Raw genomic sequence first — 21,863 nt, forward strand, 5'->3', positions numbered from 1 at the left:
ATGATGCTCAACAGTGTGAAAATCTCTGGAGACCTTCTGTAAGCAAAGTGAAACAGAAATCACTACCCTTGCAAGTACTGATAACACACAGAGCTGTTTGTCTTCATCACTAGCTGAGAATGTGGCACATCACTATGTAAATTTGATTTGAGTCCTAATTAAATATTTAAAAGATGTTGGCTTTCTGTTGCCTTTTTGAGAAGATGGCATATTCTAGATAGAAAACCTTCTGGCTTCTTATTCCTATATATTTCTTATATTGTGAAAGATTTGTTCACAAAGTAAAATGAATTTGGTGTTGATTTGAACAAAAAATGTCTGCTAATTACTCTCTGAAGACAGATATTTTAGCTGGAATATAACAGGTTTTGCTTCTCTTGGGGATGTTTAAGAGCACTGATCATACATAAATGATATTAATGAAATGGGAGTATTATTTTCTTAAGAGTTTGTGCAAGTGGTCTCTGGGAAATCTATTTTTTCGTATTATTTTGTATTAACAAAAGTAGTTTGAGTTTGACTACATTATGCTATTTTAGTACTTGAGTTCTAGAAAACTTTTTGAGCTGCAGGGTCTGGGTCTGATCTATTTCTGGGTGTAACTCTTCTGGATTATAAGAGCAGCTTAGATGTCAGCAGAATGAAGTCAGGCCTGGGAGCTGCCCACGTGCCTGGAGTCTGCAGCCTTGGCAGAGCTGTTTGTGTAGGGCTCCCTCTGGGAGGGCTCTGCTCTCCCAGGGCACTCACAGTGGTGTCCATCACCTTCAGTGTGTCTGTGCACGCTGGAGCAGGAGAAAAGCACCATCACCTACTTCTGCAAGTGCAGAGGGGATTCTTTTGGACAAGGAAGAAGGCACTGGAGAGCATGTTGGGGAGATTCTATTATTCTGTCATTCCCAAGTGCAGTTCTGGCTTAATTTCTGCCTGATTTACTTCCACAGGAGCTAGCAAGGGGAACACATCAGCTGCTGTTGTTGTTGAGAATTAAAATTTAATGCCTTGGGTTAAAATTAAAAGGACAGTGCCCTGATGTGTTTTCCCTTCCCAAGTGTCTTATGGCAGTGCACAGTAAGTGTGAACAGAAATAACACTTGGAACATTCCAAGCAACTGAAGAGGAAATTCAGTGGAAGTCCTGCTGAATTTACCAAGCCTAGGCAAGAGTGGTATTTTATTTTTCTAATGAATTTTTTTCAAGCGAAGATTTCTTTCATTACCACTTGTGCATAGAAATCTCACAATGAGATTATATTTCATACTTTTTAATATAAATGTTACATGTATAAACTTAATGAAGAGAACATTATTAAGAATGCAAAAGCAAGTGGGCACAAGAAGAGAGTGTTAAGATTGGAATTGCAACAGAAATTCAACTTCTCTTACACATATACTTCCTGATAAAGTAATCAGAATTATCTCAAACACATATTTTCCAGAAAACATCTTCTTTACTCAGTGCACAAGATGGACAGTGCTCAATTGATGAGCAGCTATTAGAGATGTTGTTTTATCCTGAGTGTTTGATATGTGTCCCTAAGCTTTATTTCCAGCACATTGTTCAGACCCTGCTCAGACGTCAGAACTATTAATTTCCTCATAGGCTTTTCTGTGCTCCTCATCACTACTGTATCCAAGTGCTACACAGGTTTTAAATTAAATTTATCTGTACAAAGCCCCAGTGAGAGATGTGGTATTATCTCTGTTTTACAGATGGGGAGCTGACAGAGATTAAGGTCAGAAAAATTCACCAAATTTGGATGTACATTTTAGAACATAAGATTGGAATTTAGTGCCCTTCAGGTCATACAGGACGTTCTGTGTTCAGAAAACACCACTTGCTTCTTCAGCATCAGGTGTGTTCTTCTTGTTGCTGGATAACTTCCCCAGCAGCTCAAGGCTGCAAACTGAACATTTACATGGCACTACTTATCACTAAAGAAAACTCTGTATTTGATATCTTGGGCAGTATCACACAGGCACTCAGAGCTTTCTCTGAAATAAGCAGAACTTCAGTGAATCACCTGCAGAAATGAGGCACTGGGCCTTGCTGAAAACTCTAATATGACTTTAATAATAAAGACTGTTCCTTAATGCTTGCACGTAAATTGGCTTTACACAAGCCATCTGAATTCTCATCCTTGTCAATTTGGTCATTTGATTTTTGCAATGGAGAAAGATTAATTTGGAATATTGGAATTTGTGATCCAGTTAATTTGGAGAATGAATATTAATTGAGAAACCATATTGCCTCAAAGATGGTACTGTCTTCTCTGTGATAAACATGAAGAGGATCTTTCCAAATGTTCTTCTTTAAAAGCAGCAGCATAAATTTGCACCATGGCTGAACATACTGATTTGTGAGTCTTTCTGTTCATTTTTGAGAATTTTGGTGGCATTATTTTGACCAGGGAAAAAAGATTTCACTGTATCATTTTGTACTCCTTAAAGTCTATCTCTGCTTTGTTTTCCTATCTGTTAGATTCATATTTATTTAAATTTTCCCAAAGCTCTTTGAAATCTTTAGCTGGCAATGATTAGAGAAATGAAAAGTTTCTTACATTCATCAAGAAAGTTACCAGGATAGTGGCTGCTATGATAGAATTATGTAGAGAGTTAGAGAACCCCTTTCTTTAAACACCTTTTTAATGTTAACCTACAAAGCTTTTCATTAGACTACATTCCTCATGCCAAGTTCCTACCTCTTGTGGACCTGGGAGACACTACCCTGTGTGTATGGAGTTGGAGAGTTTCTCCTAGCTATGAAGTGCACTCAGGGAAGCCAAAACATCTCTTATAACAACACAAGAAAATTAATTTTTCAGTAGTTTCAAAGTCTCTTTTGTTTACAGTTGTATTCATTTCCAGACTGCTGAGAGCCAGCTATTCCCAGAGCTTTATGGTATTGCTGTGGCATTACTTACAGAACAACTGCTTGCTATTGAGGAAAAAATGAAAGTTAGTGAGAACTTTGCTTGACTAAAGTGTGATTTCCTACTGGGCAGCTTGGGTAGTACATGTGTATTGTGCAAATCACCTTTTAAATAATAAATTGCATCCATTATTCAAGAAGTGCAATGGTAGTCCAAAGTTTTCATTGGAAATAAACCATTTATGCCTACCTTCTATAAAATATGCTAGTACTGGGAGAGTCAGGGCTGTGGGTGCAGGGCTGTGGCACTGAGCTGGCAGCCCAATTTATGAGTTCCCTGTCCAGGGGAGTCAGAGGAATTCGGAAATAAATCAGAGTTTCAGCTTTGACAAATTCTTGGAGCTACAGAGGGCTCCCTGGTTGAGGTCTCTGCCAGTTTGCCATACTTCAGCCTAAACATTTATCCTGCAGATTGCAGATTAAGATTTAATCATGTCTATAGATTTCTAATTACTCATGAGTATCTTATTAGAAACCCTGGCTGGCAAGGAGCCCCAAAGACCTTTCAGTAAATCGTACAAAAAATTTGTTCCCCAATTAGCTGCAGAACAGTCATCTGGCACCCAATTCTTGTTTAAAATGTTAGCAAGTTTACAGAAAAATGAGAACATAATACTCTCAGCTATTTCAATCCACCATGTGACCATAAATGTTTTTTAATCTTGAAAAGTTAAAAGCAGGAACACTAAAACATTTTTTGTTGATGCCTGAAGTGATACAGCGTAGGAAAGCGAGCCAGAAATACAGCAGAAACATACAAAACTATTTGCTTGGTTTATGGCTTGATTATGTGACTCGTGCAGTTCTCCATGGTGAGTCTAGGTTAAAAAATAATCATATAGATTGTTTTCTAAAAGGAGAAAACATGAAGAATCTTATGGTAGTTACAGATAGATGAAAATGCATGTTTTTCGGGACATTTGGCAATCATGAAGTAAAAAGCAACCAGGAGAATGATGTGCAGATACAGCAAAATGTGTAATTATCAGATGAATAAGAAAATTAAAACAATACATTTGTGAAAATAATGAGCACTTAAATCTCCTATGTTTATTCAATTTTTTAGGCATTTCTTCATCTTTTACCAAGGACAATGCAGGCTAGCATATTGAAAAACAGGTTTAGGCTCTTTATCAGATTTGGTTTTGGTTTCTCTGTATTTCTGCTTCTAGTATTAAAGTGGAGAAAATTCTTTATTGCATCAATGATTTTGAAATTTGACTTGAAGAATATTGACAAGATCATCTTTGACTTCTCTTACTTCTGTAAATCAATCTAAGGAGTTGCTGACTTGTCTTAAGGCCTGATTCTGAAAGTAACCTAGTGCAGCCAAAAAAACTGTTTATTAGATTTCAGTGATTAAGTTTCTAAGAGCACCTGTCTAGTGGGAAAATATTCCTGAAGAGCAACTTGAGGTGAAAATGTAACCCCAAACTTCTCAGGCTTTGTGTCCTACTGGAATAAATCTAATGTCTGCATGTATTGTATAACAGGAACTGCAAGCCACTTTCTCTCAGCAGAAAATATCTTACGAAAAGAAGTCATAATGTAATATTCAGTAAGTAGCTGTATTTTAATATCACTGTGTTTTCTGCAACCAGATATGAAACTTCTCACAAAAACATCATGTAAGATTGCCTGTATTTGCCTACATTTTTTTGAGTCATAGTGTTCAGGATTAATCTAACCAAAAATCTGTACGTAGGTTCCTGTCATGCTTTAATGCTGGTTTGACAGTGAGCGTTCCTTTTTCAAAATTTGCTTATTCTTCCAATTGATTTGCAAGCCAGCTATCATTCAACATTACCTTGTTCAGGAAGGACCCTCATAGTCCTCTGTACAAAAATCCAGAAAACTCTGATTTCTGCCACAGGTTTCTTTGAGAAAGATAAGGAAGTGACCAGAAAGCAGGAATGGTGTTTGCCATTTTCCAAATATATGGTCAAGTAAAGGGAAAGCATTTGAGGAAAATCAGGGGGAAAACCTGTGCAGAGGGGGAAAGTAAAACCTAGAAAAGTGCTCTTTGTTTGCAGTCCATAATTTGACTCATGTGAATGAACCAGAAATAGTAAGAACATGTCACACTAGATTGCATTTTTCCAGTGAGTGTAATAGGAACTTAAAAAAAAAAATCTGTCAAATTTCAGCATAACAGCAGCACTTCTTTTTTTTCTTTAATACATTGGATATGTATGTGTACCATGGTCACTCTGTAATTGGCCTGTACTGTCCTAACAGTTCACTATTTGGCCCTGACCTGCTCTGCATTGTGGGAGCCTCTTTTTCTTCCTGCTGCTCCCCAGGGTGCAGCCCTGGCTGCCAGCTCTCCACAAGGATAACCCTGGGAGCCCTGCTGGAATCACCTGCCTGGGATGCACTCAGGGCTGTGGCAGGGGGCTCTCATTCTGGGGGGGACAAAAGGAGGTGGGGGACAGATGGGGACATAAATCCTTTGAAATGATGCTTCATTAATTCCAGCATTCATGGAACTATCTGGTTTAAGTGGTTTTATGTTGGAGAGCAAGCACATATATAAAGTGATGAAATGAGAACCAATGGGATTTATCTTAAGGATTCCAGTATCTAGAAATAAACATAAATGTGCTGTACATAAATGTGAAGGACCCACTATCTTGTCTTATTAGCTAGATATAAATGTAAATATGAAAATAAATTTTCATTAAATGTCTATTTTCATTTATATGCCCGAGGAATTTTTAGACTAAGTATGGTGTCTGCATTTTCCTCTGAATGTTTGTGTTACATTTATTAATTCAGCAAGCTGAAATGCTTGCAGAGATACTCAAGTCTCACAGGAATTGCTCTAAATATAATAAATTCAAATTCATAGTATTACCAAATAGCCATGGCCTAATAATAATAAGTTTGCATTCAGAATGAAATTTTGGGCAAAAGGACAAAAGAATAAAATACAAGAAATAAATCTTTAAAGGTGTTTACTGATTCAGGAGAGCTTTTGGAAGTGATGTAGCTGATTTCTTAGTGAAGAAATTATAAAATTCTGGACTGTATCTGGAAACTCATCATCCAACATTTCTGGCTCATACCACATTTCTTTTTGCCTGGGCTTGTGCTTGGCTCTGAGTTGTGTGGAGCAGCCTTTTGCCATAGCACACCCTGTGCTCTCTCTCTCTCTCTCTGATTGTGCTTTGGTTTACACCACCGTAAAGGTTTGGGAAGAGCCATTACTCTCTTCTCCCAATGGACTTTACTCCTTGAATCTTTTCACTTAACTCCCTGCAGCTTGTCTTCTGCAGCTCTCTTTGCCCCCTCTCTGCTGTCCAACACTGTAGATGTCCAAATTGCATTCACTCAGAGGAAATAGGAAGCCACTTCAGGGGAAGGCTTAGCCTTGGTGTGTATTTCTAAAGCCTGTAAAGTGACTTTATGTTTTGCAATATAAGTAATAATAATAATAATAAAAGATAGAACTGCTTTTTCTTCACTCCCCATTTTTAAAGCCACCTTTTTTTTTTCCATCAAAGAGTTCAGCAAAAGAACATTCCTAGTTGTTCCATCATGTCAGCTCTCTTAGTCTGTAGCTTCAGAAGGAATGAGCTTCCTCCCCCATCACTCCTTTAGCTGGGGTAGAGTTTCCCTTACATTTATATATCTCAAGAGATGTCACAATTTTTTATTGCTCCTCTACCATGTAATGTAGCCCTAGGTAGCCACACTAGGAAAAAGGATTTTCATGGTATAATTTCTGCCATTTAATGCATACTGTAAAGCATTTTCTTAATTTTTTCCTTTTCTGCCTTTCACCTTTCTGCTTAAAAAAATAGCATGATTGATATGAATATTTTTCCCTAATAAAAATGTATTTTCCCTTGATCTTAGTGTTGCTAATACATTATTCAGTGTTCCTTCTTAATAAAAGCCATTGGTTGTTCCATTACTCACAGCAGCTATTACAACACTAAAGGTCTCGTTCATCAGAATGACTTGCAGAGGCAAAATCAAACCCCTGAGTTCTCCATGCATCAGGATAATAGCTGTGGTGCATGCAAGTTGTTAAAAAAATGAAATTCAATGTCTGTTTCTCTGTTTTGTTTTGCCTTCCCCCCCACCCCCCTCCAGAAGATTAACACTAAAGAAGGACCTGTGAACATAATTTATTTTATGGGATACTTGTGGTTTTGCATGTATTTTGTTCTTTTGGTAAAAGTTGTTGAGAATGAATTGATTGATTGTTGATTTTGATTGATTTTATCCTGTTTCACAGAACATCTTCCTTAAAATCACTGATATAGTCCATGGATTTTGAGTTTCATTAATTATCAGACTTGTCTTTGGATTTCTGCTGAATTTTTGTTGGATAATAATGATAGAAGGAGGTATAATCTTAGATAACCTCTGCTAGTATGAGGAAAAATGGTCACAGTTTTTGAGCAGAGAAGATTGTGAGAAGTTCTAGATCAAGTCTTTGAAAGATAACTTCTGTAATATTGTGGTGCATTGAGTTTGTGCATTCTGGCATAAAATGGACACAAACCTACTGCAGGATAATGCAAGACAGCAATCTCATTTCATGCTCATAGTTGTAAAAGGTTTTTTAAAAAAAGTAAAGTTGCAGGTCTAGATAGGATGTCAAAACAACAACAACAACAAAAAAGGGATGTTTGGAAACAAATCCTCATACTTGAAGTTGGCTGTTACCTCAGCACAGAGGCAAACAAGGGCTTCCACTGCCAGAGTGATTTTCTCAGCATGGTTAAATGGTGTGTGAGTCATCTTCTGAGGCACACAGTGTACACATGGACACTTGAAGAATGTCGAGCCTGTTTAGTGCTTTCAGGACTCTTCTAAACCCTCATTTTTCTACAAGTTTAATGTATTATATAACTCTTTTGCCTCTACAAACCTTTTCATTTATTGTTTATAGCTTTGCACTCTTTACCTGAATTATAAGAAAAAACCAAGTTGGCCTAATTTGTATTCCAAAATACTTGCTGCAGAAATGAATTTGACAACTACATCTACATCATTTAAAAATATTTATGCCCTCTCCATGTATTATGGATGTTATATCGCCTTTGATGTCTAACTTGATTCTGCATTTGCTGATTAACCTGTCAAAGTTGCAATTGCTTTACAGTGTTACTACAGGGTTGCTCACTTGCTTTTAGGTGTCTGCATTATTCTTGGTCAACTGGCTTCTGGGTATCTGAAGTTTGAGTTGTTTAGTTGTTTTTTGGGGTGGTTGTGAGGATTTTGGGAGTGGGGAAAAGTCTTAAAAAAATTTGGTTTGATGATGGACCAGAAAAAATTAGGAAAGGACAGACTTGTGTACATATTGCCCGTGTGTACCCACACGTTGCCTGACCAGGCACAGTAGACAGGATGTGTAATGCCAGAAGAAGAGATAATTTTGAGAAATAACTGTGTATGCTAGTACACAAAAAAATGAGAATGCTGGTATTTTGTTTGACCTGTAGCTTTTAAATAGGCTATAGTCTTTGTTTGAATTTTGTGTGTTTTCTGCTTTAGATAAGTTGATGGGACAGCTGGACTGATTGCAGAAAGTATTTTGAGACAATGCAGGTTTGGGGGCAATGCAGCTTTCCTGTCAGGAGCCAATGGTGAAGATGTACATCAGCTCACTGGTGATGGGCAGAATGGAGAAAAAGAGAAAGCCTTGTAAGCAATAGCCAAAATATTTGTGTCTTATCAGCACTGGTTTGGTTTCAAAACCAAACTGCAGGACCATACTGGCTCCTGAGAACAAAAGCCCATCCCAGTCAGACCCAGTAGAACTGGGAATGATCTGGTTTTTCTCAGGAGCTCAGGTCACTGCTCATCCATGTCCTGTGCTGAGCTCAGGGAGTCCTGTGCTGCTTGCCCAGGGAGCTTTGTGTAGTCTCCTCCTTGGCCCACTGCTGCCACCCAAAAGCCACAGCCAGACAGGGGAAGGGACAGTTCTCATGATGGTCACAGTCATGACCTAGGAAAACCCACTATAACTGCAACACTGGGACTTTCAGGGCTGAGACTGTGAGAGCAGAATGGAAAATCCTGTCCCAGGGGGCTGGGAAACGCTGCTGCAGCTCAGGGGAAAGGGAACAGAGCTGCAAGGCAAAGGCTGTGGGATTGCAGATGGATGTGTGGCATCACACATGGGAAGGTGCTGAGGAGCTATGCAACAGGCCACAGTCTATTTTCATTGTTAGTGTAGATAATTTAGCTTGATTGACCATGCTAAGAAAATGGCTATCTATTTAAACAGTAATAATTTTGATGTTTTCTTCCCTGCTAGATTAAGCAGGGGAAGCCACGTGTAGTGGATTTGAGTCCATCATAATCTGACTGTGATGGGAGGAATTGGTCCTTGTCAATGCCACAGGATTGGTTACATGCATCACATTTAATGGGCTTGCTGTTCAGTAGCTTCTGTGGGTGGTGAAAATGAAAAATAATCCACACAAGCTTTTGCCTTCAACATCGTGTAGAGCATTAAATACCATCCCCATGGAGAGAATCTAGGCTATGGCTGTCAAAGATACAGGAGCACCTTTTCTAGTTTTGTAATTCTTCTTGGCTTTTTCAGAACAGAAATGGCATAGTATGTGATGTTTTGGCTTACTGAGAGGGAGAACAGTTTTTAATTAGAGGCCATTTTCTGGAACTGGAAGAACACAAAATATGTAGTTAAATTTTGTGCAAGAGTGGGAGTGAAGGGTGCTGAGAGATAAAGCTGTTCTAGGGACATAGAGCCAGTAGAAAAACCAAGTGATTTGAGAATAAAACAATTTCTTTCTATTAGTGTTTTTAGGTATTTCTTGATGAAAATGTCAAATCCTGGCTGCTAGCAACAAGCACATTTATTGCTAGGTGCTTGAGTTAAATAAGTAATATTCTGACTTGTGTGGATTTCATCCTTACAAAGTGGCAGTGAGAGCAGAGAATAAGTAAAAAATTCCAAAACATGAAAAGAGGGAAGGTAGCCTGCAGTGCAGGTCTTCATTGCACATTACTTCTTGAATGTGGTGCAGAATTCAATGTCTAAATAGGACTATCACTTTCCCCATAACCAAACCTTTGAAAGGGAACAATGCCAAATAGGAATTTAAGGATATAGGTACTTTGTTCCCTTAACTACAGTGTGTAACACACATTTTCATATCTTGATGAATTAAAAAAAAATTAGTATTTTTGTAAGACCTTAAAGAAAATTAGAAAGGAGGGAGCTTTGTTTTGCCACATAAATTTGCAGTGTTTTTACATGAAATTGAGTATTGGAATCAGGACTGTCAACATTCATGAAGAGGTGATGTTAATATGGTAAAATAAACTTTAAAATTTAAGAATACTCCTGGGAGTGTTTCTAAAACAGTCCTTTCTATTAGCACAGACAGATAATGGTATTGTAATTGGCTTCCTTTAATACACACATTTGAAATTAGCAGCCCATTTTGCATTCTCATCTTCTCCCTTTACAACCAGATGTGCAGCTTTCCTAAAACAGGGCTCAGGGGACTCTCAGCAAAAGCCTTGAGCTTGGTTCCCAGCAGGTGCTGATCTCAACACCTTGTTCTAAGGAGGAGTAATTGTATTAAAAAAAAAAGAGGCATTTTGGAGTAGCAACACCATCTCAATTAAGCATCCAGTGGGGAGGTCTGTGGTGGCAGGGAGAGAACATTAAAGAACTGATGCCATCACTCCTTGTAGTCAGCAAACTTCCAGCACTTCTCTAGGTCTCTGATTTTAGTGATGACCTGTAACAAGCAGACACCCATCTCGATGTCCTATGGACCTGCTTCTAGGTGAACTTACCTTCTGCCCACAAGAGAACTTACTTTCTGTTCGGAGTTCTCACTGTGTATTTGACACAAATGATTCTACAGCTTATGCTGTTTAAAAACTGAAGCACAGACCAAAGCCCCTAACCCCAAAACTGAATAAATCTAAAAAGTGAGATGTGTATAAATTTCCTCTCAAAAATACATTTAATATATGACTAGTACTTATACAGACTGGGGAAATGCCATGTGCCTATGATGCCTTTTTCTTGGATCTAAAATTAAGAGCCAGGCATGGTAGAGGGATAAAGGGTTTTGATTTTGGTATTTAATAAGGATCCTTGTGGTGCAACATTTGGCCAAGGTGGAATGCACTGAAATGCACATTCAGGGTAGATCCTGCATACACTTTTATAGACCTTGCAAATTAGTATATTCAACAAAGATGCCCAGTGAGAAGCTTGAATGAACAGTGTGATATCTTCCTATCCCAAAGTATTCCCTTCTAGATGGGCTTAATTTTAGTTTACAGGATGTATTCTAGAGGGGGCCTTGGTTTCTCTAGCTATTGTAGGGCTTTCTGGCCCCTAATTGTGAGGCCTTTAGGATGTTTGGTTTCCTGGCCTAACAGAATACCAGGACTAGGCTAAGTTATCAGACTTAAGGAATTACAAACACTTTTTTCAGGGTGAAATGTAGATTTCCAGTGTCTTCTTCTTTTTTTTTCTTTTTTTCCCTAGTATGGGTTATACAGATTTGAGGTCTGTTGTGGCTGTAAAATTAATCTACTTGCTGTGTTAGCCTTTAATACTGTATTCCCACCTACAACTGCAGTAACACAGCTTGAAGGGAATTTAATTAGGAAAATGAGGCAGATGAAATAGGCAATGTAATGTATATCAGCAATATGAAGAAGAGTAAATACACTTTTCATCTGAATAGTCAGAATAGAAACTGTGTTAAACTGGGCTGAAATTTAATCAGAAATTGATTTCTTTCATTTTCTAACATTACTGTGTAATTGTCCTCCTTATTACTGGGGATTAGAAAGGCTACCATCATTAAAGAGGAAACATATTTAACCAATTATGTGTTGTTTCTAGTTTGTCTGGCACTGACCTCCTCTTTATGTGAAAAATGGAAATCCCTGGAGGAGCAGACTTAGCGTGGTCATTTCAATCTGGGAATTGGGAAGCCCTGTGTGTGTGCACACACCTGTGCTCATTGATTCCTGCTGCTTTACAGACCATGCAAGCAATAAGTGGTAGAGTTCAGGTGACTAAAATCTTGCTCTGCCAGTAGCATTTTCCTGCCTGGCAGCACTCTGGAATATTCCAGCCTTGCTGTAGTGTGTAGCTGCACAGTCATGGATATTTCACTTGTACCCATTACTTATTTCCCTAGTGCATTTTTTAGCATTTGTGTTGGTTCTGAGCACAGATGATTGTACTGTGCAGAAAAACACAGAGGATCACTAGGGCAGAAGGCAGCTAAAGTAATATATAATAGATTATGAATAATTGTTTAAGAAGAAGTCTCCCATAATCCCTTTGCAGAATTGGAGAGAGTAGCACAGGGAGGTCTGCAATATTACACAGCACAACAGTACAACTGACACATTAGTTTGAAACATATTTATCTAGTCTGAATCAAAAGATAGAAATACATTATTCAGATACATTTTTGCATAATAAACAAACAGAAGGGGTTTTAATACATACTTTAATTCTATGCATGAGATTTTTTAATGTTCTAATAATTCTGGATCAACCCACTTGGGCTGTAATGTGATTCTTCAAACTATTGCAAAGAGCAGTATGAAATGAGTGCTTTTAATTTACTGATTGTTCTAGGTATTTTAAAAACAAGACAGGTAGTCAAGTAAATAAATATCATGTGGTAGGTGCATGATGAAAACACAGTACAGGCAACCTAATGCCACCAATCTTATTTTGCTACTTTTTGCTGTTTTTTGCTTATGGCAGCAATCAGCCAGAGGACTTCTCCAGTTGATTACCAAATCTCAGGTTCTCTCCCTCCTTAGGTCAAATTTCAAATCATCATATTTTACATTTAGCATTTGTGATTTTGAAGCCTTGTTTCTGTGTTTAAGTCTGTCCCATGCCTCTGGACAGTACCTTTATCTATTGGTGTCCTGGAAGATAAAACAAGTAATCATCAGTAGTATTTTTAGTTTTGTCCATAGCATTGCCAAGTGCAAGGGCAGGTGGTACATTTGATTTTCCAGCTTCTGGAGACAGCAGCTTACCATTTCATCACTGGAGGGTAGTCCTGGTATGGAATATGTTTCTCTCCTTTGTCTGAAGCATTTCCTTCATTGCAAAGAGAAGTATGTCTCTTTACTGAGTTGTGTGAAAACATTCTGCATGTTTTAATCAGAATGAAAAACCCCCATGGGTGGTTGCTGATGGACTGCTTAAGAGAAATGAGGCAGATTGATTGAAGTTCCTAATAGTCATTTTTTCAAGCATCAGCACAAGATAGCAGGTGTTTTCTCTGCTAAGCAATTCTTCTAGTAGCTAAAGAGACTTGATTTTTGTATGTTGTCAACTTTCAAGTTTAATATATGCTAAGGGACACATCTCAGACACTTAATCTTCTGTTGTCTTTATGTGGAAAAGAATGTAGAACCTTTTCAAATCTTTGAAACAGGCATACTTAAAATCTCCAGACTTCCATGGTCTGTTGAAGCATTTCCTTTCATCTGTGATTTTCAAAAATAAAACAAGACATGGTGCTTCTTAGAAAATGTTTATTACATGGAAATGTAGTAATCTTATTTGTTACTGTATCTTATACTAAGATTTATATGTGTTCTTCTGGTGTAAACCCTGATTAGATGCATCTGCTGCCATTAATTTAAAAGTTCTGTGGAATCAGACCACTACAAAGCCAGAAGTTCCTTTAGAGGAACAAGTATTTCTCAAAGACATTTTCAAATGTCCCCCTCTTTAGAGGGGGTTGTTACTTACACATAACAACCACTTCTAAAGAGGGGGACATTTGTATGTGGGAGCAGGTACAGGTGTTAGGCACAGAGTTTGGGGTAATTGGGGTGGGGCTGTGCCTGAGCCTCATCCCCAATGGGCTACAGCTGGGAAAAGCAGGTGAGCAGCACTGACAGCAACCAGGGAGTGCCCAGGGGCACTGACCAACCACCAAAGGGAACAGAGGGCACACGGGTGCAGTGCATCAACAGGAGGGGTAAAAGGTTCTGCACATGCTTGCAGCCTTCTGATGAGGTAAGGTGTTACTCTGTATGGGGGAATGCTTGAAGCTTTCTGAAATTGTGTGGTGATACTCTGTGTATTGTGGCTATCTCAACTGATACATGCTGTGACACAAGTGGGATGATAAATCAGAATAAATCTCTTAGATTAAGGACCAAGTTGAGGTCTTACTGTACACTTGTAATCTTGCAAGTAAAGAACTGCAACAGAAGACCCTCCATGGCTGTAGCAGTAGATTTCCCTGTCTCAGGCAACATATGAAACTGAATTTCCTGATTAGTCACTTGGTTCAAACTGGGTAATGCTTCTCATGTGTCTCAAGTATTGTCACATGAAATTTGTCATTTCTTCATTTTTCACCCTGCAGTACCTTGGATATTTCTGATTGAATTAAATACTTTAAATACTCTAGGGCTTAAAGACCTAAAATAGAGACAGTTGGGACTGTGCTGTAGCTATTTAAGAGGGTTTTTCATTCTTGTCATGAAGAGAGAATATTTTAGTGAATGAAAGTGGAATTCTTTGACTTGCTAGAAGAGAAAATGTAGCAGTGATCATCTTCACATTCCAGTTGCTTAAGCTAGACAGTGTGGATGGAAAATGGCAAAATAAACTTTCTTCAATTTGCCAGTGTTTCTACAGTTGAGGTATTTAATGGAGAGATTAAGAAAATGTGGTTTATTTCATACATCCTGTGTGCACTGATTTGCATTGTGGCAGAAAAAATGTGAAATCCTATTTGCGCTTTTCAAAGAATATATGACCCAAATGTTTACAATGCAGGACAAATGAAAATGGGAGGGAGAAATTGCATTCCCTAGAATTCTGTAGCCCTGCCAAGATGGTGAGAGACAACTTTAAGAAATTATATGTAAATTTTTTGCTTTGGAAAGAAGCCTTTTCAACCCCTTCTTCAAAGACATGATCATTTTATGGAAGATGTAACAACTATTCCAAGACCCCCCAAATGATGAGCCCAGGAGGCACTTTCTGCTGGAAGCTGTACAGGCAGTTTGATTGTTTTATTCCTGTTGCATGGAAAAGGCAGAGTCCATCCCTTAATTATCTTAACCATTGTCTCTTTCAGACCCTGAACATCAAGCCTGACCATGCTGAGATTTGGGCAGCACCTCATCAAGCCCTCGGTGGTGTTCCTGAGGACAGAGCTGTGCTTTGCTCTGGTGAACCGCAGGCCGGTGGTGCCAGGGCGTATCCTTCCCATGCTGCTGCTCCCTGGGAAAGGCAGGACATGCTCAGGACACTTGGAAGGCCAGGTAGGATGCAACATGGGTTTATTCCAAGTCCAGGCAGTGATGCTTGATCAGAAGATGGTTGATCAGTGTTGCAGAACTGCTGAAAACAGTTGCTTAGCAACTGTGACCTTCGAGGTGAAATTCTATTGACCTTTTCACCACAGAAGATATATAAACAACCAGGTGCTACTAAAAGCATTTTAAAGTCTATTGGAGGTGGTACTGTTTATATTCCATATTATGCTAAATAACACATCCCACTTCCCTTTTAATAATGTCACTTATTTTTTGATGTGGTAACTCTTTTATGGAGGGTTTTCAACTTTTCCTGGCTAAATGTATAGCATTTGTTAAATGCCAGTAGAACCCTGTATGAAGATTTTGAAGACTTTTTTGGGGGATACAGATTGCTTTGATTAATTTAGGTGGGAATGGATTAAATAAGCCATCTGTATAGTGCACACATTTCATGATGAAAATATGAAGCCTCATGGTATAAGTAAAATTCTTGAGTTTGAAACTGTATTGTAACTTGATTAAATAGGTACATTGAACATCTTGTATAATGTGTTGTGTAGTGTGTTATTTTCCAGTCAGAATTCTGCTGCTCTGTAATTTGTGCTGATTTTAGTGGCTGGAAATGAAATTTTTCAGAAATAATTAAGACTGATCTCCTCTTCCATAGAGGTTCATGTTAAAATTTTAGGAGGAGCTCAGGCAAAGAATGAATGTGTTGGGGGAAAAAAAGGAAGTTGTCTAGAGTTTATTGAAAGTTTTCTTGTTAGTTTTGTAGTTTTATGTTGGTTTTTTCATAACTTAAAATCAAGTGAATTTTAATATAGATTTTTAAACCCAAAATTATTTTTCCTCTTAAGTATGGAACCTTCCTTTCCTCCCACCAGTTCTGTAGATTATAATTGTTCAATATTGAACTTTTCTCTCCACCTGTTTTGAATGGTGTTTCTGTGTACCAGAAGTCAGAGCATGGCAAAGATGCACAGACTTCATAGAAACTTGAAAGGTGTTACTGTCTCACCAATATACTTTAATGAATTAAATGAACAGTTTTTCTGATCTCTGAGTTTCTGAAATTCTAGATGTAAATCCAAGGTGATTTACAGATTTCTCATAACAAAAACTGTTTTTAGAGCTATATAAAGGCAGTGTCACATCGATCACTCTGAGATGCAGGGCCTGTAAGTGCTGGAGCAGTTGCTGTATGCATTGTATGGATCAGAGAGTAAATAAACTCTTATTTGTTCTGTGAGTACAGGTTTTAAAAACAACATTTGACTTTTAAAAAAAAAAAATCAGTTAAGTGAACAATTGCATCGGTTGTTAAAAATAGAGTATTTCAGATGAAGCATTCTTGTTTTAAAGTTTTGTGAGCACCTAGTAATGACAAGTTAAGGACCCTATAAAACTTAATTATTACAAGCTTCTTTTCTTCTTAAATAATTAAAGATTATAAACTCTCATTGTATAATTATTGCTGACTTTTGGCAGATACATTTATTTGCTCAGGGTTTAGCTTTGTTATCCCATAATGAGTTTTGCAGTGTATTTTATAGTGTCACATTGTTTTAATAGCTTGTGTTGTAATATATAATGTAGTCTTTGTTTCTCCATTGAATAAATGTTCAGGTAATAAAAACCCAACCCTTTTCCTCTCTCATTACAATGAGAAGAAATTAGGAGAGATCTTGATGTAAAGGCTAGAATACAGTATGTAAAATAGAGCAATTTGCAGTTGTAAGCCTTTTTAAGTGTCTGTATAATGCAACATTCATCTGGAGACCTGACAGTAAGAAGTGTATTTTCTTTGTTTTATTGCAATAATTTTATCTGCCTTGTCTTTGGCACATGTGTGACATTTTTTTTCAGTAGAAAATAAAATATTAATGTATGTGAATTAGAGAGACAAAGGAAATCAGTTTGAAAGCCAGATCACTCCAGGTGGTGGCTTTAATTAACTAGTAAGGTTGAAATTCCATCTTGAAACAGAACATAGGGTTGGAATTATGAATTTGCAGTAATAGTTTTAAAATAAAACTATTCTCTGGGAAAAAGTCTGTCACAATGGCCTTGTGGAGTTCAGTGTGACTTGAGCAATCCCAAAGCAGGCTTGTTCACTTACACATTGCAAAGTTTTGTTTTGTTTATTTTGAGCTGCCAATCCTGTGAATTTATCTTGACATTTGAAAGGCAAATTGTGCCAGAAGTCCAAAATTAGGTAGAGTAAGAATATAGTATTTATGGTAAGGAAAGGGTTTTCCTGTTCCTGGACAGAGCTGCCTCATTTTTCCCAGCATTAAACTTCTGCCCAATGGGTGCACTGAGTTCACGGACTCAGGAACTCAGTTTGTATTGGGATTCCTTCAAATGATTACTGCAGATTCTTGGACAGGGAGGTGCTGGGTTCTTACTATTGAGTAAGGATATCCAACATTAAACTGGAATCTTCAGTGTGCAAGCCACAATGTGCACATGGGTGGGTCAGTAGGAAGCATTGACCTCTTCTGGCACGAGGAGACAGAGGAGAGCTGCAGGTGGTTAGGGTGCAGGAATGGTGCCTGTTCCTCTCAGGACATCCAGTCCCTTTGCTGTCACCTGGCAGGCAGAGACTCAGAGGTGTTGGACCACAGGCTGTCTGGAGACGTTGTTGCTTGTAATAATAAGGGATCTGTATCTGCTCTGCTGTTGCCTTTGCCTTGTCTGATATCAGAGCAGAAGGCACATGGCACTGGGGACAGTGTTGATTAATGAGGTACTGGATTTTGGAGTGTACTTTTATAATGCCTTTCTGACATTGTTGCAGAGCCAAGAGTCTGGGTAGGAACACAAATACTGTATTCAGTGCACATCTGGGCTGTAAGCTTGGAGTGGGGAGGAGGTAGCAGGGTGTTCTGGAAGCTTGCTGGGATACCTTATACAGGTATCCATTCCCTTTTTCACAGGGGTCCCTGTTTCCTCTCTGTTCTGTCAGCTTGCTGCTTTGCAGAGGGTGATTGTGAAAAGCAGTCGCTTGTGGCTCCCTTGAACAGCTCTGTGGTTGTTTGGGAGGAGGCAGCTATTCAATAGCTGGAGCAGTGCAGGGATGTGTCTATAGTCAGCAAATGCATTGTTTCTGTCACACAAAGGGCACAAGACGAACTGAATCAGCTCATGCAAGCAGCATGAGCTCAGCTTCTCCTTGGCTTCTTGCTTGAATTACTTCATTCAGAACCTTGCTGCTTCCATAGAGCAGAACTGTGGTGCTGTTTGAAACAAATTCCATCTGCTCTTTGACATGGACCTTTTGTGCTTTAATGTGGTAGCAGATACCTTGTGAATGGCCTACCATTTTATTGATGTTTTCTTAGCCCTGCACCAGAGCTGTACATGGTTTCACTCCCATCTTCAATAAATATGAACTGGTTTTTATCACTGCCTTTCTTATGGTGTTGTGCAGGGTACTTGTTTTCATCTTGTGTTAAATATGAAAAATGAATTTTGACATTAGCAGAATCCATTTGGAGACTAGGACTTTTTATTATAAATAAAATTATTCATTAGTTATGTCCATTTTTTTTTCAGTAGACAAGGTATTGATCTTTAGATTTGTGTTCAGGGTGCCATAAGAACTAGCACAAAAGGAACACAGCAACATTTGTAAATTGATTGAATGCAGTGTGTAATGACAGAGACAAACAGCAGATCTATGGCAATACTATATTATACAAAGCATTTTTCAGCAGTTTATTGAATTGGTTATTAAAAGGAACAGTCTTTCCAGCTGGGAACAGCAAACTGAGGGTTATTGGGACCAAGTACTTTTATAGAAATTTGTGGACACTTTGGCTCCCTTACTAAGGGCACACGTATGTGTGTAATAAATTAGAATAAACCATTTACAACAAATTTTCATATGGGATTGATTATGAAAAGGTTTTTCCATCTAAAAACCCCAACAAAACAGAAACAAAAAAGGAAGACTGTTTAACTGTTACATACTGAATTTCACTGGACTATTTTGTACTGCTCTTTTCATAGATATCTAAGTTTTCCCACCAGAAAGTATTCTGATTGTGGGGAATAGACCATGTATAAAACCCCAAAGCATATGATGTTTTCTGGCACCTTCATCACTACATGGAGGTAATGGTCATTATTTGTTGCTGAGGCCGTGTGCTGTTCTGTGAGTTCCTGCCGCTTGTTCCTGTTATTAATGAGCAGAGAAAACATTAGTTGAACCAGATGCTCCCTTCAAAGGGCTGCTGACACCCCGAGCTGCAGTGTAATTGGTCTGCTGCAGGGGTGGGATGGGATCCAGGGTCAGGCAATGTGAGAGCAGCATCTGCTCTGCTGCACGGTTTGTCTGGCTGGGAGCTCCCTGTCATCTGCTGTCACAACGGCTGTATTGCTTCAGACTGATGTGTTCTGTAGTGCCACAAATATTTTCCTAATGCTTTCCTTAAAAATAAATGGTCTTTTAGTATTATTATTGTTAATATATTTTCCAAGTAATTTTCATTTAGTTTCAGGTCTGACAGAGTTTCCACTGAAGATAGCACACTAGAAAGAACAGTAGTATTCTCTCACAAGTTTGGTTGAAAACCATGGTATTTATCTTGTATATGAAGTTTAAATTCTTCCTAAACTTACAGAATTGCTGTTATGATTTTATTTGTACATTATACATTTATCATATCTATATTTATGCTCTGTAAGTATGAATTTTATGGGTTTCAGCCTAAATAAGTGTTAATATTTACCATAAAACTAAGATTAAGAAAATAAAATTTGTTATATTGCCAAATATATGTTTATATCTACATATTCCAATAATGTGCACTGCATGTTTGCAACAACTTGTTTGAGATATCTAATCTTGCAGGAAAGTACTCTTTAGTTCTCATTACAGAAGCTTCCTATACATTACCACTGTTATTAGTTTGTTTAGCACAATGTTAAGGAGCAGTCATGTTCCATTTAGCTCTTTAGCAAAGAGCTAAAAGTAAAGGGGTTTGGCAAAGGCTTTCTAATTTAAATAGGAGGCTGGAGATGCAAGGGAATCACAATGGAGACACAAAATGTTGTTTGGTACAATAAGGCCTGAGTTACTTACATGAATTTTTCGAAATGTGTGATAACTCTTGAAGAGGAGGGCATTAGGAGGAGGATGCAGTTCATTTGCTTGTGCAGAGAAGACCTCCTGAAGAACTAATATAAATTATGCATCTTTTTTTAAAATGGGGAGGAAGTGTAGAATATATCTCTTCATCAGGAATGCAGAGGAAATTCAGACTTTATGTATTATAAGTATCTGAAGCTGTTGCGTATTGGTGAAAACTCCTGAATTTTTTTACCTCAGATTCCAAATAAAGCTGTTCCATGGCTCTTCCTTACTGATCCCTCAAGTAGGATTTATTAATGCTTTATAATGTTTACTTGCACAAATGAGTGTAAGAAAAACAGTTCCTATGCTCAATAACGTTCAGCAAAATTAAGCTGTGTTGTACAGAGGGCAATGAGTGGGACTGTGCCCTTGGCAGCACCAAGCCAACAGAGTATTTGCTGTACTCTCCAGCTCCCTTCTGGGAAAAGGGCTCTCCTCCAACAGCCCAAGGAATGACTGATCCGCTCTGTGTATGCAAACCACTTGAACTTGCTGGTGATAGAGAGGCCAGTTAATTATCTCAGGGCTGGAGTCATTTTGTTTGCAGTCTACAAACAAAAGGATGGTATTTGACTCCCATTAAGAAATGCTGCTAGTGAAGATAAGAGATTCACGGCTCTGTGCACAAAGGCTTGTCTGTATGACTTATTTGTGGGGATGGAGTTCAACTGTCTCATTTGGTCTGATAAAAATGCTTTCTCCCCCTTCAAATCTTGTCTTGCTTGGAAGGTGCTGACTGTTGAAAGAGGATGTCCTTCACCATAAGGGTATACAATTCTGTTTGCATTGTTATAGTTGTGTTAATATACTGGTATTGATGAAAATCCCATTCTAAATCCTTTGTGCCAGTATTGTAAATAGAAAGGAAAAAAAAAATTAAAGTAATATGGTCAGAAGTATCTCTTGCCTATTTACAAATGGAATAAATTACCAGTTAAATCACTTATTTACATGTATTCAGCAGATCAGTGGTAAGAATTTCTCAGGCTGTAGCACAACCTACATTGGAAGAGGTGTTGGGAAAACTGTGTAAGGCCACATAAGGGAGAGGCAGCAGCTCCTGGGTTGGAACCTGTTGCATCTTACCAGGGCTGTGGAGGGTGAGCAGTCTCTTAATAGTCATGTGTTGAACCAACCTTCAACCCTGACTGTGTGGAGAGTAATGAGATCTCTGGGCTTGTAAGCAGTGTCATAATAGGTTGGATTTATGCAACTAAATTTCTTGACTACATTGCTAACGAATATTGAAATTCAGCTAAAAACTCCCATTTCTGTCTAATGGCTTTTATTCACCTGTTTGTCATCATTGCTGATTGGAACTTATAAATGCCTTAAACAGCATTATGCATGAACCTCTCTACTACTCTTTGTGTTTCAGGGGCACTCAACTGTCCAATTCTGAAGGTGTGTTAGTAATGTGTGTCTTCTAAAGTGGAACTGCTTGTCCTTATGAGCTCCAGGGATATGCAGAAGGGCTCCCATTTTGTCATGTTTGCCCTTGTTATCAATTTTC

At 38.2% G+C, this 21,863-nt stretch overlaps 1 protein-coding gene across 2 annotated transcripts in view; it reads left to right on the forward strand.

Moving 5' to 3' along the window:
* FHIT (fragile histidine triad diadenosine triphosphatase) overlaps nucleotides 1-21,863 on the forward strand; it is a 457,578-nt gene that overhangs the window by 52,989 nt on the left and 382,726 nt on the right. For both annotated transcript variants that reach the window (XM_071439471.1, XM_071439470.1), the window contains exon 2: nucleotides 15,027-15,148. In XM_071439471.1, coding sequence (XP_071295572.1) covers nucleotides 15,049-15,148 — 100 coding nt within the window. In that variant the 5' untranslated portion in view covers nucleotides 15,027-15,048. The remainder of the gene's footprint in view (nucleotides 1-15,026; nucleotides 15,149-21,863) is intronic.

The sequence above is a fragment of the Agelaius tricolor genome, unplaced genomic scaffold (genome assembly GCF_023055355.1).
Source record: "Agelaius tricolor isolate 1412-34295 unplaced genomic scaffold, bAgeTri1.0.p SCAF_14, whole genome shotgun sequence".
NCBI lineage: Eukaryota > Metazoa > Chordata > Aves > Passeriformes > Icteridae > Agelaius > Agelaius tricolor.